This window comes from Prionailurus viverrinus, unplaced genomic scaffold (genome assembly GCF_022837055.1).
Source record: "Prionailurus viverrinus isolate Anna unplaced genomic scaffold, UM_Priviv_1.0 scaffold_51, whole genome shotgun sequence".
Taxonomy (NCBI): Eukaryota; Metazoa; Chordata; class Mammalia; order Carnivora; family Felidae; genus Prionailurus; species Prionailurus viverrinus.
In genome coordinates this window covers 102,026-116,096 of record NW_025927614.1, presented here as the reverse complement: position 1 = coordinate 116,096, position 14,071 = coordinate 102,026, and the positions used below count along the sequence as shown (strand labels likewise).

At 61.2% G+C, this 14,071-nt stretch overlaps 1 protein-coding gene across 2 annotated transcripts in view; it reads left to right on the top strand.

The window, feature by feature from the left end:
- The first annotated feature begins 1,489 nt into the window (after positions 1–1,489).
- Positions 1,490–14,071, top strand: part of PFKP (phosphofructokinase, platelet) — a 55,344-nt gene continuing 42,762 nt past the window's right edge. The window contains exons 1-2 of one of the 2 annotated variants that reach the window (XM_047848070.1): positions 1,490–1,674; positions 13,610–13,683. In XM_047848070.1, the coding sequence (XP_047704026.1) occupies positions 1,563–1,674; positions 13,610–13,683 (186 nt within the window). In that variant the 5' untranslated portion in view covers positions 1,490–1,562. The remainder of the gene's footprint in view (positions 1,675–13,609; positions 13,684–14,071) is intronic. The other variant, XM_047848069.1, reaches the window with a different exon arrangement.

The window sequence follows — 14,071 nt, the reverse complement described above, 5'->3', positions numbered from 1 at the left end:
CGTACTGCCGGCGCACTCCAAAAGTGGGCCTCGGGAGTTGTGCTGGGGGAGGGGAAACCAGGCCCGGTGGCTCTGATGACCGCGGTTTAGGGACTCACCAGTAATTCTGACCTCCAGCCTCGTCTCTTTTACAATACAGTTTTGATGCTCCGAGAGGTAAGCTAGGGGCTGGGGTGGAGCTGGGACGAGGCAGGCACCCCATAAAGGTGTGTACCCCCATCATTTGGCTGGGGGGGGGGCGCCTACAGAAATGGTTGTTCGTGTTGCTATCACGGAGTTCTCTGGGTTATCTCCACGAGTCCGGGGGCTCTTTTTCCACCTTGTACCCACTGGACAAACATTCCCTGAGCGGCTGCAGGCTCAGGCGTGTGCTATCCCCACCCTGCACGGTCCATGGGCGTCTGTGAGCGGTGTTCTTTGGGGTAACTGTGACCCAGCACAGGGCCGTGCGCCCGGTCACACAGGCCTCTAAGAGGGACCGGCTCCACGTCCGAAGCAGGTAACTGGCAGTGAGCTGAGCTCTGTAAAAAGTCGGCCGGTCCATCCGTCACCGACATGCTGCATAGGAATGTTTTAGGTTTGGACATTCCCAACAGAGTGTGGGAGCTTCTGGCTGACGACGCAGGAGCTAGTCGGGGTCCTTAGGGAAGAACTTAGGTCTTAGATCCCCCCACCCCAAGCCTTTCCTGCCCCCCGCCCCAGCCCCACTGGCTTCTGGACATCCAGGTCTGGCGCCAGGATGTCGCTAAGGCCACCTCGCGGGGTCACTTCCTTCTCCTCCAGCCGGGGGCGGGCCCAGGGCTTGGACACCGCCAGCCAGCGCTGCCCACTTCTGCCCACCGACTGGAGGATCGCGGCACGTCCCCCAGCCCCGGGCCGCAGGTGAAAGCAGGGAGAGCCCGAGAGAAAGCGTGGGCGCCCGCAGCGCCGCCCGGGAGGAATCCTGCGGGAAGCGGGGAGCGCCTCGGTCGGGGTTCCGGCCCCCTACGTGGGGCGCTTCCTTCAAAGGCTGCGATCCCTCCCACCCAGGACGCTCCGCCCACCCGCGGTGCCTGTCCCGCCACCTGCGGGGCCCCCTACCCACCCCGCGCTCTCTCCCGCCCTCTCCCTTCTCCCCGCCCCCGCCAGCGCCCGCTACGCCCGCCCCCTGCGATGCTCCGCCCACCGGGATACACCCGCCACCTGCGGCGCTCGCGGCCACCTGCCAGGCTCCCCCAGCCGCTGCGATCCCGCCCACCCGGGACGCCCCGCCCACCAGCGGTGCGCCCTCCACCTGCAGCTCGTCCCCCACCCCGTGCCACCTGGAGCCCCCCCCGCCCCGCCTTGCCCCCGCCCACCTGCCGCGCTCGCTCCGCCTGCCCCCCCTCCCGCATTGCCCCCACCTGCCGCGCTCCCCCACGGGCGGCTGGCGCGCCCGGGCCCCGCCCCCGCGCCCCGGAGCCCGCCCCAGGCCGCCCATTGGCGCGCGCGGCGCGGCCGGGGCGGACGGTTCCGAGTGGCGGCGGCGCGGGCGGGGTCCAGGCTGCTGCGCGCCCGCCCCGGCACTGCTCGGCCTGCTCGCCATGGACGACGACGACGTCTCCGCCCGCAAGGGCTCCTTCCGAAAGTTCCTGGAGCACCTCTCCGGGGCCGGCAAGGCCATCGGCGTGCTGACCAGCGGCGGGGATGCCCAAGGTGCGCGGCCGCCCGGCCGGCCGGGGAGGGGTGATGGGAGGAGGGCCCGGGAAGCGGCGACGGGGTGCCCGGGGCGAGCGGGGAGCGGCGATGGGAGCCCCGAAGAGGCGAGGAGGAGGGGGTGCGCGGATAAGACGAGGGTGGGGGCCCGCCCCGGCGCCCGGGAGCCGCAGGGGGGCCTTCCGTGGCACGAGTGGGCGGAGCGGCCTCGGAAGGGGTGGCTGCGGCGGGGGGGGGGGGGCAGGAGGAGGGGGGTTGTGGCCCGGGGACGCTTTATCAGGAAGATCGGTTAATTTCCCCCCCCCCCCACGTTTATGTTTTAAACTGGGGCTGGGGACGGGGTCTCCCGAGGTCATTTCTCCTCGGAGTCGTAGGGCGGGGCGATGCCCCTCCGAGGCTTGGGGAGAGCGCGGCCCCCCGGATGCCGCGGCTCCCTCCCCCTCGACCCCCCTCCCCTTGCGGGAAGAACGGCCGGTCCCCGCCGCGCGTCCTGCGGATTCGCGTCCCCGCGCCGCGCGGGCGGGCTCCCCGCTGTTGCATTGCGGGGCGCGGCGGGGAGCGCGAGGGGACCCGCGCGGGGGGCCCCGGGCCCGGTTTCCGCCGCTCCGCTGACAAAACCGAAGACGGGAATGGGTCGCTAGGCCCGCCCCGCCGGCCTCCTCTGGGGGGGGAAGGACCAGGAAGCCCGGGGACTCCGGGGCGTCGCCAGCGCCCCGGGCGCGGACTCTACCCCTCCCCGCCACCCCCACCATGTGGAGGCCGCCTTGGGGAGAGGGGGACGCAAGCCCGGGGCCGCGGACACCCAAGAGATGTTTATAGTTAAGGGGGGGGGGGGTGACCCGGCCACGCCCGGCCTCTGGCGCTGGGTGCACGTGGGGCCACAGGAGCTCTCGGACGGTGGGGTTTCCAGGCCCAGGTGCATCGATGGGTGGGGCACGCCGACCGCTGGGAAGTGGACCCGAGGCGTCCTCGCAGCCTAGAGATGGCCGGGGCTGCAGGCGCCCATCCAGCTGGGTCTGCTGGTGTTTTCTCCCCCCTCCTGCTCCAGCCGGACGCGGGCGCGTTTCTGGGCCACGCGAGGCGGAAGGATGCTGGAGCGTGCTGCCTGGCACTTCCCCTCCCCCCCCCCCCCACCGCCCACCGCGCCCGTGACCTTCCCGTTGCCCTTGAGCCGGGCGTGGCTGGCGCGGGGGCGGCAGGTTGGGGCGCTGTGGCCTCAGCCCCGCCCTTCGCGCGTCTACGTGATGCCGGGCCAGTCGCCACCCTCGCGCCCTGCGCCCTTGGCCCTGGGCACCCGGCGCGGGGACTGCGTGCTGCCTGCACCGCGGAGCTGGAGTCCCGGCGGGAGCCGCCTCTTCCACCCTGGGAGGCAGCCGTGCTGCTCACCGCCCCCCTTCCCCCACCCACACAGGCCCGCCTTCCCTTCCGGAGGGGGGACCCCCGGCTGATCGAGCAGTTCCCCCGGTGACCTAGTATTCTAGTAAAGTGATCCCGGGAGTAAACATTCCGGAGGCGCGAAGTGTTGTGACAGGGCACTGCCCCGGCCTGGAAACACGGGGGAACACTGTATTGTCGCTTAAGTAAACACCCAAGGTGTGCCACGTGGAGTCCGGGTGGCTCGCCGTGGGGCTCAGAGTGGCTTCCCCGTCAACCGGCGGCTTGAAAAGCACGTGCGTGTGGAGACGTGGGCTGGCACCCGTTTGGAAGCATCCTGGGTGAATCTTAATCTGGGCCTCGACAGGGGGATGCACCGTTGGGCAGGAAGACGGACTGGCTTTTAAACCACAGGGCTTCAGGGTCAGAGTTTCAAGGTTGTTTTACAGTTAAGGCTCTGTGTCTGGTGAAAATACATGGACGGGTCATTCTTTTGAACCCTCGTCCAAGAGCGTGCTCAGCTACCTGGTAGGTGACGTGCACGGCCTCGAGGTGATGGCACAGGAGAGTCAGCATTTTCTGTCCCTTCTCCTGGCTCAGCCACCTGTGAGTAGTTGTAAGTAACAAGAGGCCAGTGAGTCGACACAGCTGGTCACTGGGAGAGGAAACGTTGAGAGCCAGACATGAGAAGGCCGCTCGGGTGGTGTCAGATTACTGGGAAACGCCTGACACTCTCAGGTGGGCATCGGGCTGCCCCTGGGAGAGCCTCCCGTGGTCTGGGCATTTATCCTGCGGAGCTGAGGCCCTCGACTCCGTGTTGTCTGGAACTCCATGGGAAGCAGCATCTCCTGCTTTGGTATTTTGAGCTCTGACTGAGGGTCTCGATCCCCTTCTGTCTGAGAAAGCTCCTCCTGGCGTGTGCTCCGTCAGTCTCCGCAGCAGCAGATATAGAGACCCCTAGAGCAGGTTGTTCCTAGAGATGCTGTCTAAGACGCTCTGTTCTTTCCCCATTTTATCTTGATTCCGGATTCTGTCAGCCAAGGTAGGAGAGTTTTGCTCATAGCTCAAGATCCAGGAGAGCATGTGCAAGCCTTAATTTCAAGGTAGTTTTCTTTTTTCTTTAATTTTTAGAAATCTTTTTATTTATTTTTGAGAGAGAGAGACAGAGCATGAGTGCGTGAGCGGGGGAGGGGCAGAGAGAGAGGGAGACAGAATCCGAGGCAGGCTCCAGGCTCCTAGCTGTCAGCACAGAGCCCGACGCGGGGCTCGAACTCAAGAACTGTGAGATCACGACCTGAGCCGAAGTCGGACGCTTAACCGACTGAGCCCCCCAGGAGCCCCACAAGGTAGTTTGCTAATCCGGTGTGGAATGATGGTCGGATTCCACGTGGAGATGACCATGGCCACTATTTGGGGGGCCGGGAGCGCTACGCTTCCCGCCTCCAGGCCTCATTACGTTACTCCACGGTGCGAATGTCTTCATTTTCGAGGTGGGGAGAAGGTCCTACAGACTCGCGAGTGACTTCGTTCAGGTCACGTGGCTCATACGTGGCATTTGGCAGGATTTAGGCAAAGTCCTGTGAGCTCTCAATCCCCAGTACTTCCCAGCAGGCCATGCTCTCCGGGGGCCTTTCTTCGGTGAGGCTGTAAAGTTCAGGTCCAAGTTAACGCTCCAAAGTGGGCAAAGCCCAGCTGGCTCAACATTATACGGATGATTTTTCCACAGCTTTGTGAGGAGAGCAGAAAACGCCTGTTTACAGCGATAGCACTGGGGCAGCCGAAGCAGTCCCACGTCGATACCAGAGTGATGGAGTGCTTTTGTTTTCTACTCGAGTTTCGTGTAATTATTTAAAAAATAAGAAGAAGAAAGAAAAAAAAATCCCCTCATCTGTATTCCCACAGCCCCCCGCCCCGCCCCTTAAGGAAGGCAATTTCTAGACCTTATTATTCTTCTCCTCCTTTGGGTTTCTTCTGTTGTCGCGAGGACATCTGCAAGTTTAAACTGATTTTCCACCTTGCTGGATGGACAGCCTTTCCGTGACTAAGCAGCCACCCTCCAGCAAGATTGTGTCACTCACCAAACATGATTCAGAGTGTGGGCTCCGGAAGGCCGGGTGCAGCTGAGAAGGTGCAGGCACCCAGGGCAGCGAGGCTAGGAAGGCTGAGTCCCTCTTTCGCCTGAGGCAAAGCAGCATGAACACAGCATTCGGGGAGCTCACATGAGCGGAGTCTGGATCAGCCTTTCCAGCATCAGCAAGAATAACTTGCAGGATGAGTACCTGCCATCTGGGCTGTGCAGGCGCTACTCTGTGCTAATTTAGCGCACACGGGGGCAAGCGGGCTTTGTGGGGAGCTGCCTGCCTTCAGCTCTAAGTGGCAGACAGGGCCGGGCCGCGTGGGTGCAGAGGACACGGGAGGAGGGGGACCCCAGTGTCTCTCCCCAAGTGCGCTTCTGGGGTCCAGCACAGGACGCGGCACCGGGCAGGCTCTCGAGCGTTTGCTGCACGGCTCCCCTGACTCCCCTGACTCTCCCTGTCGCAAAATGCCGGGCGACTGGAGTTCTGGCTCCTTCCTTTTCTCACGAAGTCATTTCGATGACTGAACCTCACTAATCAAAAGCAGTCCTTCTGCAGAGTGGTGCCTGGGAACGCCAAGGCCTCGAAGGTTCGAACTTGAGCACCATAGTCAGGAATGTGAGGCTCTGGTCTCGGGGCCTCGGGCACCAGGGTGGTCCTGCCGTTGAACACGCGACAGGAGCCCAGCTCGATGCAGAGGGAAGCGGGGGCCGGTGGGCATCTTGTCTCCGAGGGCTCTGGGGCCCCTCACTGCCCTGGAACTCTGTCCGCGTACGTTCTGTAATGTTTTTTTTTTTTTCCACTTAAAATGTAATAATTAATTTAGCAAAAACTGTTGCGTCCTGGCAGCGGTGTGTTAGGATCACAGCGGTAACCCCGTGAGCGCCGCGGTCAATCAGCCATCGCACCGTTTTCTGGAACTGTGGCACACACACCGTGTGGCACACCCAGGTGACTTAGACTCTGGACACTTGGCCGTCTTTCAGAAAAACTCAAACCCGGTTACGGGAAGCAAACAGCTTTGGCTCAGAACTGAAACGTTTCATCGGGGGGAGCCGGGGGCCCCCGGGGGCCGCTCTGCCTACCAGAGGGGCCACCAGGAGCCATCACCGTTAGAAACACAGAGACGGGCCGGGACGGGGTGACAGCAAACGTGGGGACCCAAAACTGTATGCTTGCTGCGATTGTAATTAGGTCAAGAGGGTGTATTTGGACAAAGGGCAGGGGGCTTTATGTTAAAAATGGTCGGGGTGCTGTGTGTCCACCTCCCTCTTCTCAGCAAGCTCCGCGGGGCTCTCTGTCTGTATTTGGTGCACCTGCCCGGGGGGCCCCCTCACCCCTTTTTCCCAGATGTATTTGCCGCCATGTACTTAGCGTGCCTGGAATTACACACGTTGTACCTGTCAGGACGAGAGTGTGGAGAAGAGTGTGGAGCCGGGCCTCCCAGAACCCTGGGGCTGTTGGGGGTGAATAGCCTGGTTCCTGCTCTCCACCAGGGTCCCGCCGGGGTCCCACTCTCCCCTGGGCAGGGCCTCCAGTGCTCATTTGCATAACAAAGCTGCAGAATCGCTCACCTGCTGTCCTCTCTGCAACTCCCTTCTTGCTCCCCCTGCCTCTCCCCTCCTCCCCAGTGAGGGTCTTCCATCCAGGGACGCTGCCCCGCCCTCCTGCCCCTGGGGGCTCTGGAGCTTTGTCCCCCTGGTTTCGCAGAAGCCACCCAGGGGTCTTGCTGAGGCGCGTTCTGGTGTCGCGGGTCTGGGCACCGCACCTCTGGTCCCTCTGGTCGGCTCAGGGCCACGCTGGAGTCGGGGTCCACGGGGCAGCTCGGCCCATCAGGACGAGGACCTTGACTGGGAGGGTTATGCATAGGACTCCTTGCATAGAGCGTGTAAACAAGTGATGTGGCTGGACGTGTCTTCGACTGGGAAGCGGTTGGCAGAGCAGGTGCAGTGGCCGCCCGCGGCCCTTCCTCCTCGGCTCAGCTCTGGATTAATATTCCTGGGGTTTGATTCCCCTTCCCGTGTCCTCCTCCCATTAATGAGCGAGGCTGCCTGGGTGCGGAGTGATGCCCAGGGCAGATGGCGGACACCCTCTGTCAGGGAACCGGACCCGGCAGAGAGCCTGTTTCTGGAAGGCCCGGGACACCTGTGCGCAGAGACTCTCTACACGCCCCATGGGGGGCTGAGGGGTGAACCAGCGCACAGTACCCTGGCATGGGGGCGGGGGGGGGCGTGCAGGGGCTGGGGGAAGAGGTCAGGGCCAAGTGGGTGAGGTTCTGGGGAGGGGCAGGCAGTGAGGACTTTGGATTTGCCTTGTGGGTTCAGGGAAGTCACCTGAGGTGCTTCCTCACCCAAGTTTAGGGTCTCATGGGGAGCAGGATTGGGCCATAGTGGAGGGTTGCAGGACTGGAGCTGGGCCCCTGGCAAGACGCCCCTATGGCGGGGACCCAGGAGGGTCGGGTGACTTTGCAGGTGGAGGGTTTGGCCTCAGGTAGGAGCTCACAGTAGGGCAGGAAGAAAGGCAGAGCCGGGAGCAGCGGTGGAAGCAGGCAGGTTGGTAGAATGCTCTTGATAGCCTTGCTTAGACTAGTGAACAATGGGAGGTCCAGGGAAAACCCATCAGCAGGGGATGAGCTGTTAGGTGCCTGGAATATTCTCCACCTTTCCAAGGAGCTTTGCTCTGATGCTCCCGGCAAGAGACCACACCACTGTTACGGTGTGGATTCAGAAGTAGATTCCACTGCTGTGCGATAGAAACCAGGCTCCCACATGAGGCCCATTATGGATGTCACTGTGTAGCCACCGCATTACAGAAGGGAAAACAGGGGCTCCTGGGGGGCTCGGTCGGTTGAGTGTCTGACTTCGGCCCAGGTCATGATCTCACGGTTCGTGAGTTCGGGCCCCACATCGGGCTCTGTGCTGACAGCTCGGAGCCTGGAGCCTGTTTTGGATTCTGTGTCTCCCTCTCTCTGCTCCTCTCCTGCTCGTGCTCGCTCTCTCTCTCTCTCTTCCTCTAAAATATAAATAAACATAAACAAATTTTAAAAAGGGAAAAGAAACAGGAGATGTTAATTGTAAATGTGTATTTTATTCAATCTAGTATTTCAGTCCATCATTAATATAAAGACCATTAATAGGACGTTTCACTTTTTTGTTTCCGTGCTGAGCCTTGACATGCGCTCTGTTATCGGACACAGTGCATCTTGGCACAGTCCGGGGCCGCCCCCGGGACAGTGGGGCTTCAGCCCCCGCGGTGGCCGCGGCCGCTTGGATATAAAGGGTCCCCCTGAGCCTTTGTGTGGAAGCTCGGATGGCGTGCAGGGGACTGCTGGCTGTGGTCTCGGTGTCCGTGGTGGGCACTGGGACGCGGTGTGTGGCAGGCTTGGAGTGCCTGGCCTCTCCCGCTCCCTGTCACCCAGGCTTCCCCGGGGCGGGCACGCTGGCTCCGCTCCACCCCCCACCGGACCCTGCACCCAGTCCCCCAGCCCCGCTCTGCCCCGCTCTCCTCCTTGGCAGTGTATTGGTTTCTCGGGCCCGGAACCATCCCGTTTGGCCAGTGATGTAGGGCACCAGTGCCTGGCGAGGAGACGATGCCCCATCCGTGTGCACCGGACGGCTGGACAAGTGAATGCGTGCCCACGTTTTCCCCTGACTTTTCACGCGGGCAGTGATGTGGATAGCACAGGATGCAGGGAAGCTCCCAGCTTGCCAACTGATCCCGGGGGAGCCAGCCCCGGACACGGCTCTCCTGGTGACCTCCCCCCCTCGCCCCTCCTACCTACATTATTAAACGGGGAGGCTTAATGGAGAATCTTAGGAGCAGGAGCAAGATGACGGTCCTTTAGCTTGTTTTCTGACACACGCTGACGGCTGCTTCGGTACAAAGAGGCGCGTGAATTCAGACAGAGGCCGGTGAGAGGGCTGAACAGCTGGGCTTTATTTTTCCAAAAGGAATTTAAGTAGGGACTAATTAGGGAAGGGAAGGTGACGAGTGGGGAAAATGGCTCCATACCGTTAAGAGGGTTAAGTCAGGAGGTTGATTATACTCTTCTGATCACGTGGGAAACACAAGACGAGCCCCACTCGTTTTATTAGAATCGGCATATCCCTTACTTCTTACAGATGAAGTTTCTTTTCTTTTTTTTTTAAGTTTACTTGTTATTTATTTTTGAGAGAGAGAGAGGGAAGGGGAGGGGCAGAGAGGGAGGGAGACAGAGACTCCCGAGCAGACTCTGCACTGTCAGCACAGAGCCCGACACAGGGCTCGATCCCACAAACCCTGAGATCAGGACCCGAGCTGAAACCGAGAGACGCTTGGCCGACTGAGCCACCCAGGCGCCCCAAGATTCCTCAGAGTTTAAACGTCATCGGAACAGACCTCAGGAAGCGTTTGGAAACAGGTCCCCGGCGCTCCCTGACCTCCAGGGAGGGAAGATCTGACCAGAGGCTCCTACCTGCGCCCTAGTTTGGTGAGAAGCAGCGAATACATAAGATCAGAACAACTTAAGGGTCCGATCTTTCTGCCGCGTCTCAAGTCACCAGCACACATTTCCCACCTCGCTGCCCCCTCGTTCTCCCAAGGTTTGGTCATTCTGGGTGCCCGTAACCAGACTCCACATTCCCTGAAGGCCGGGTGTACATTTCTGCGAACGACAAGGCGACTGCTCTCGAAGCACTAAGATTCTGACTTGCCAGCAAGATCAAGTTTCCCCATGGTAACAATTAGGAGAGTTGCTTTAATTCCCCGACGTGGCCACCGAAGCAAAAGCGAAAGCACGAGGAAGGAACCCTGTGACGCAGGCTGTTGGGGAGCAGGGGTGTCTTCCCGTTTCCCTGGCTTTTGTCCTCCTGGGTTCCCCTCCCTGGAAGGCGGCCACCTGCCGGGCCCAACCCCGCCCGGTGGGAGGAGGACCCACGAGGGCTGACTAACCCACAGGCCCCGCCCCGAGCACTTAGACAGGCATTGGGGCCCAGGGGGCATCTGGATCCCTCTCGGTTGGCTTTGGGGATTCCAGCACAGCCTTCCTGATGCAGAATCTGCACCAGCTCTAAGTCTGAGTGAAGGCCAAGGCTTACCCGCCGGGTTTTGTTCCCTTGGCGTCTCAGTTTCTGTGCCCGGAGCCTGACTTCCTCATCCGCCCAGGGGGGCTCCGGACCCCACAGGCTTCCTGTGAGCGTCCACCCCAGCTGGTTATTAGCCACAGGCACGGCCCCTCCCCAGGCCCCAGGCGGAGCTCCGAGCTGTGGGAAGAGGCCGGCTGGCTTCACTAGATGACTCACTGCAAGTGAGTGAGTTAAAGCCCAGTGAGTCTTGGAGGGGGTTTTCAGGGTGTACTGGCCAGACTGTTCTCCATCTGCCCCTCCCCGGGAACTTGGTGGAAATGCTCAGGCTCCTCCCTCCCCCAGAAGCCCCCAGGGACTCTGCCAGGGCCCAGGGGGGTACCCAGTGCGAGGTGGGCACTGAGTGGGATGTGAGTGTAGGAGTGGGATGCAGGGGTGGGGTGCAGAAATGAGTGCAGGGGTGAGTGCAGAGGGAGGATGCAGGGGTGGGATGCAGGGATGACTGCAGAGGTGAGTGCAGGGGTGGGAGGCAGGGGTGGGATGCAGGCAGGGGGCCTCCCATGACAGGTTACAGTCGGGGCAGGCTTTTATCCCACAGGGACTCGGGGGCGTCCCCTCCGGATCATGTCTACTTGTCACAGTTCCTTCCTTCAGCCACTTACATGGCGCAAAAGCCCCATTTATCGTGCCTGTGTGAGGGGCCCCTTGGGAATGACGCCTCGTAAAGGAGGGGCGTTCAGGAGGGTGACGGCCCGGAAGTCGATGTTTATCATACTTCCCACCCGGTGACGGTGCCGTTGAAGGGCTCGGGGTCAGTTTCCCTGTGACGGTGGCTGCAGCGTGAGCCCCGGAATCCTGGAGCCTGTTGGGGGGGGACACTAAGCAGCTGTGTTGTCCCCCCAGCCGCCCACCTGACACGGCCACCGGGGATGCACAGGCCGCCCGCACAGGTGTGAGAGCCCACACTGTGCCACTCCTCCAGGGACGAGGGATGGGTGGCGGCTCGCAGGGCGTCTGTCTGGGGGTCTGGAGCCCCATGTGCAGGTCGAGGGAGGGCATCCAGCGTGTCTGACCGGGACGCGGTGACATTTCGGGGGGAGCTGTGGGGTTGTGCTGTGGAGACGACCGACCGTGAGATTCAAGGTCGAGCATCCAGGTGGGGCCGAGCAGGTAGATAGAGTCCCCGTGCTGGACAACCTGTCCCTGAGGAGTTTGGCTCGACGCGTGCAGGCCCTGTCGAATCGAGGGCAGGGACATGGGCATATCCGAGTTTGTGGGTGCCGACGCAGGAGACCCTGGGGCGCCTGGGGGGCTCCGTCGGTTAAGCATCTGACTCTTGATTTCCAGCTCAGGTCATGATGTCACTGATCTGTGCTAAGCATGAGCCTGCTTGAGAGTCTCACTCTCTGCCCCTCCCCCACCTGTGTGTGCACCTGTGTGTGTGTGTGTGTGTGTGTGTGTGTGTGTGTGTGCGCGCACGTGTGCACGTGCTCTGTCTCTCAAAATAAATAAACATTTTAAATGGATAAATGAATTTATTTATTTTGAGAGAGAGAGCGAGAGGGAGGGGGGTAGGAAGGGACAGAGAGAGAGGGAGAATCCTTGCTGACCCCACAGAGCCGAAATCTCATGAGCCATGATGAAGACCTGAGCCGAAATCAAGAGTCAGACGCTTAACTGGCTGAGCCACCCAGGCGCCCTGTAATATTTAAAAAAAATTTTTTTAATGTTTATTTATTTTTGAGAGAGCGAGAGACAGAGTATGAGCAGGGGAAGGGGCAGAGAGAGGGAGACACAGAATCCGAAGCAGGCTCCAGGCTCCGAGCTGTCAGCACGGACCGCGAGATCGTGGGCTCGAACCCACAGACTGCAAGATGGTGACCTCAGCCGAAGTCGGCCGCTTAACTGACCGAGCCACCCAGGCGCCCCGTAGTTTTTTAACAAGAAGAACGTGTTTATAAATTACTTGTGTCGTAACTAACCAAAGACATACAGCCGTTCCAGTCCTCTGGCCGTGGTGTAGATAAGGTTAGAGGCACAGGGCGGGATGTGGGGCAAACGTGGGGAGAAATGCCAGTTTCGAGGGCAGAGGCTGTCGTGGTGTGTGGGTCCAGCGTGGGCAGCAGCCCGGAGAGCACGCACGGGAAAGGCAGCACGTGGGGGGCGTGGAGGCTGTGCCCTGATGTGCAGCGTCTGAGGGTCTGGAGGACCGAACAGCTGTTAATCCGTAGGTCCTCAAACGGGGTTCGACCGGGAAGTGGTGGCTCGCAGATGTGCACGTGTCCACGGACGTGTACGTTTTACGTGTGCGTTAAACGTGGACTTATTTCTAAGGTCTGGGCCCCATGCTCGTCCAGCCACGTGACTACTGTAGCCTTTGAGAGCCGACAGCCGTGTTGTCGGGTCTCAGACGTGGCTCAGCTGTGACCATCTCTGCCTGTCTTCTGGGTGGCTTTGCCCTCCCAGTGCGTACGAATTTCGTGTCCGTGTCTGTAACGCTCCTGGGAGCCAGGTGCCTTCCGTGTATTACCAGGGGTGGCTTTTCCTTCGTGGCCCGTGTTCTCCAGCCTCTGCAGTCCTGACATTTGTGTCTGAAACGTGAGTTAGCGGGGGAGGCAGGGGAGCGACCCGGTGTCCCGCAATTCGGCCGGGAGCCGGGAGCTGCCTGTTCGAGGCCTGGGACCTACCGTCCCCTCCCGAATCCTGGCCTCGCGGGCCGGCCTCTTCGTGATGACACAGGGTTTGCAGTTTCCTGTTCCCTCCGCTCTCCCCGGGGCTTACCCGGCCCAGGTGCGCCGCTCAAAAGTGGGGCTCCCGTGGAGAGCGAGTCGGGGCGTCGTGAGAGCACGAGGCTGTGTCGCACAAAACCGCTTTAATCCCCTCTAGGTAGCGTCCTCTGGGCAAGTGTGGAGCATGTCCGAGATTTATCTCGAGGAGGTATTTATTCATACCGTATTGGGCTGGCTTTTCTTTTGATAAACGGCGTGACTTAGTTTGAATTTAAGGCCCTTCACGGAGACATTCTTTACACCGCCAGCTGCTAACGAAATAACGATTTTCCTCCTCCGGTCGCAGAGGCAGCCCTCGTCCGTGTCAAGTTGAGTCCGTCTAACTACAGATAAGCCCCGGTCTCTCTGCTGTCTCGCCGATGGGCTGTGTTGCCTACCAACTCCTCCGGGCCGGGGTCCCGCCTCTGTCTGCGGTGACCGTCAGGGTGCCCCAGGCTCTCGGACAGTGACGCGCCCCGGCCGTGTGCCCTCAGCGCGCCGGCCGCCTGGCCCTGACCCCGGACGTGCACGCCAGGCCCGTCGTCCGTGTGAGGAGCCCGCCGCGCGGGCTCGTGGGTCCCCGTGGTCACGGCGGGTTAAATGGCAGCACGCGAATCACCACAGTCTGGTCACTGACTCTGTCCCCTTCCTTCCGCAGGTATGAATGCTGCTGTCCGTGCTGTGGTGCGCATGGGAATATACGTGGGGGCCAAGGTGTACTTTATCTATGAGGTCAGTGTTGCGTCTCCCTCCCGCTTTCTCTGACTCGGGGACCCGTGCCTCACGCTTGCCCGGGGGGTTTTGACCCAACACGAGATGACGGGTGGTGGGCATGCCCCTCAGGCCAGAGCAGGGCCCCGTGTGCAGGGAGGGGGGGTGCCCCAGGGAGTGGGGAGGTCGCACTCCTGGTCTGGGTGCGGGTCTGTGAGGTTTGTGCCAGGGGTGAGGGGCTGGGGGGGAGCACACGGGGCGCAAAATGCCGCTTCGTGTTACCTGCTGGCCCCGTGGGATGACCGTATTTGTCTGCAGCCCTCCTTCCTTACGGAAGTGATCTGTCACTCGTCATGGGGCTGAACGTGAATAAACATTGAGGTAACTGGGAGGAGGAGGCCACTTTGAG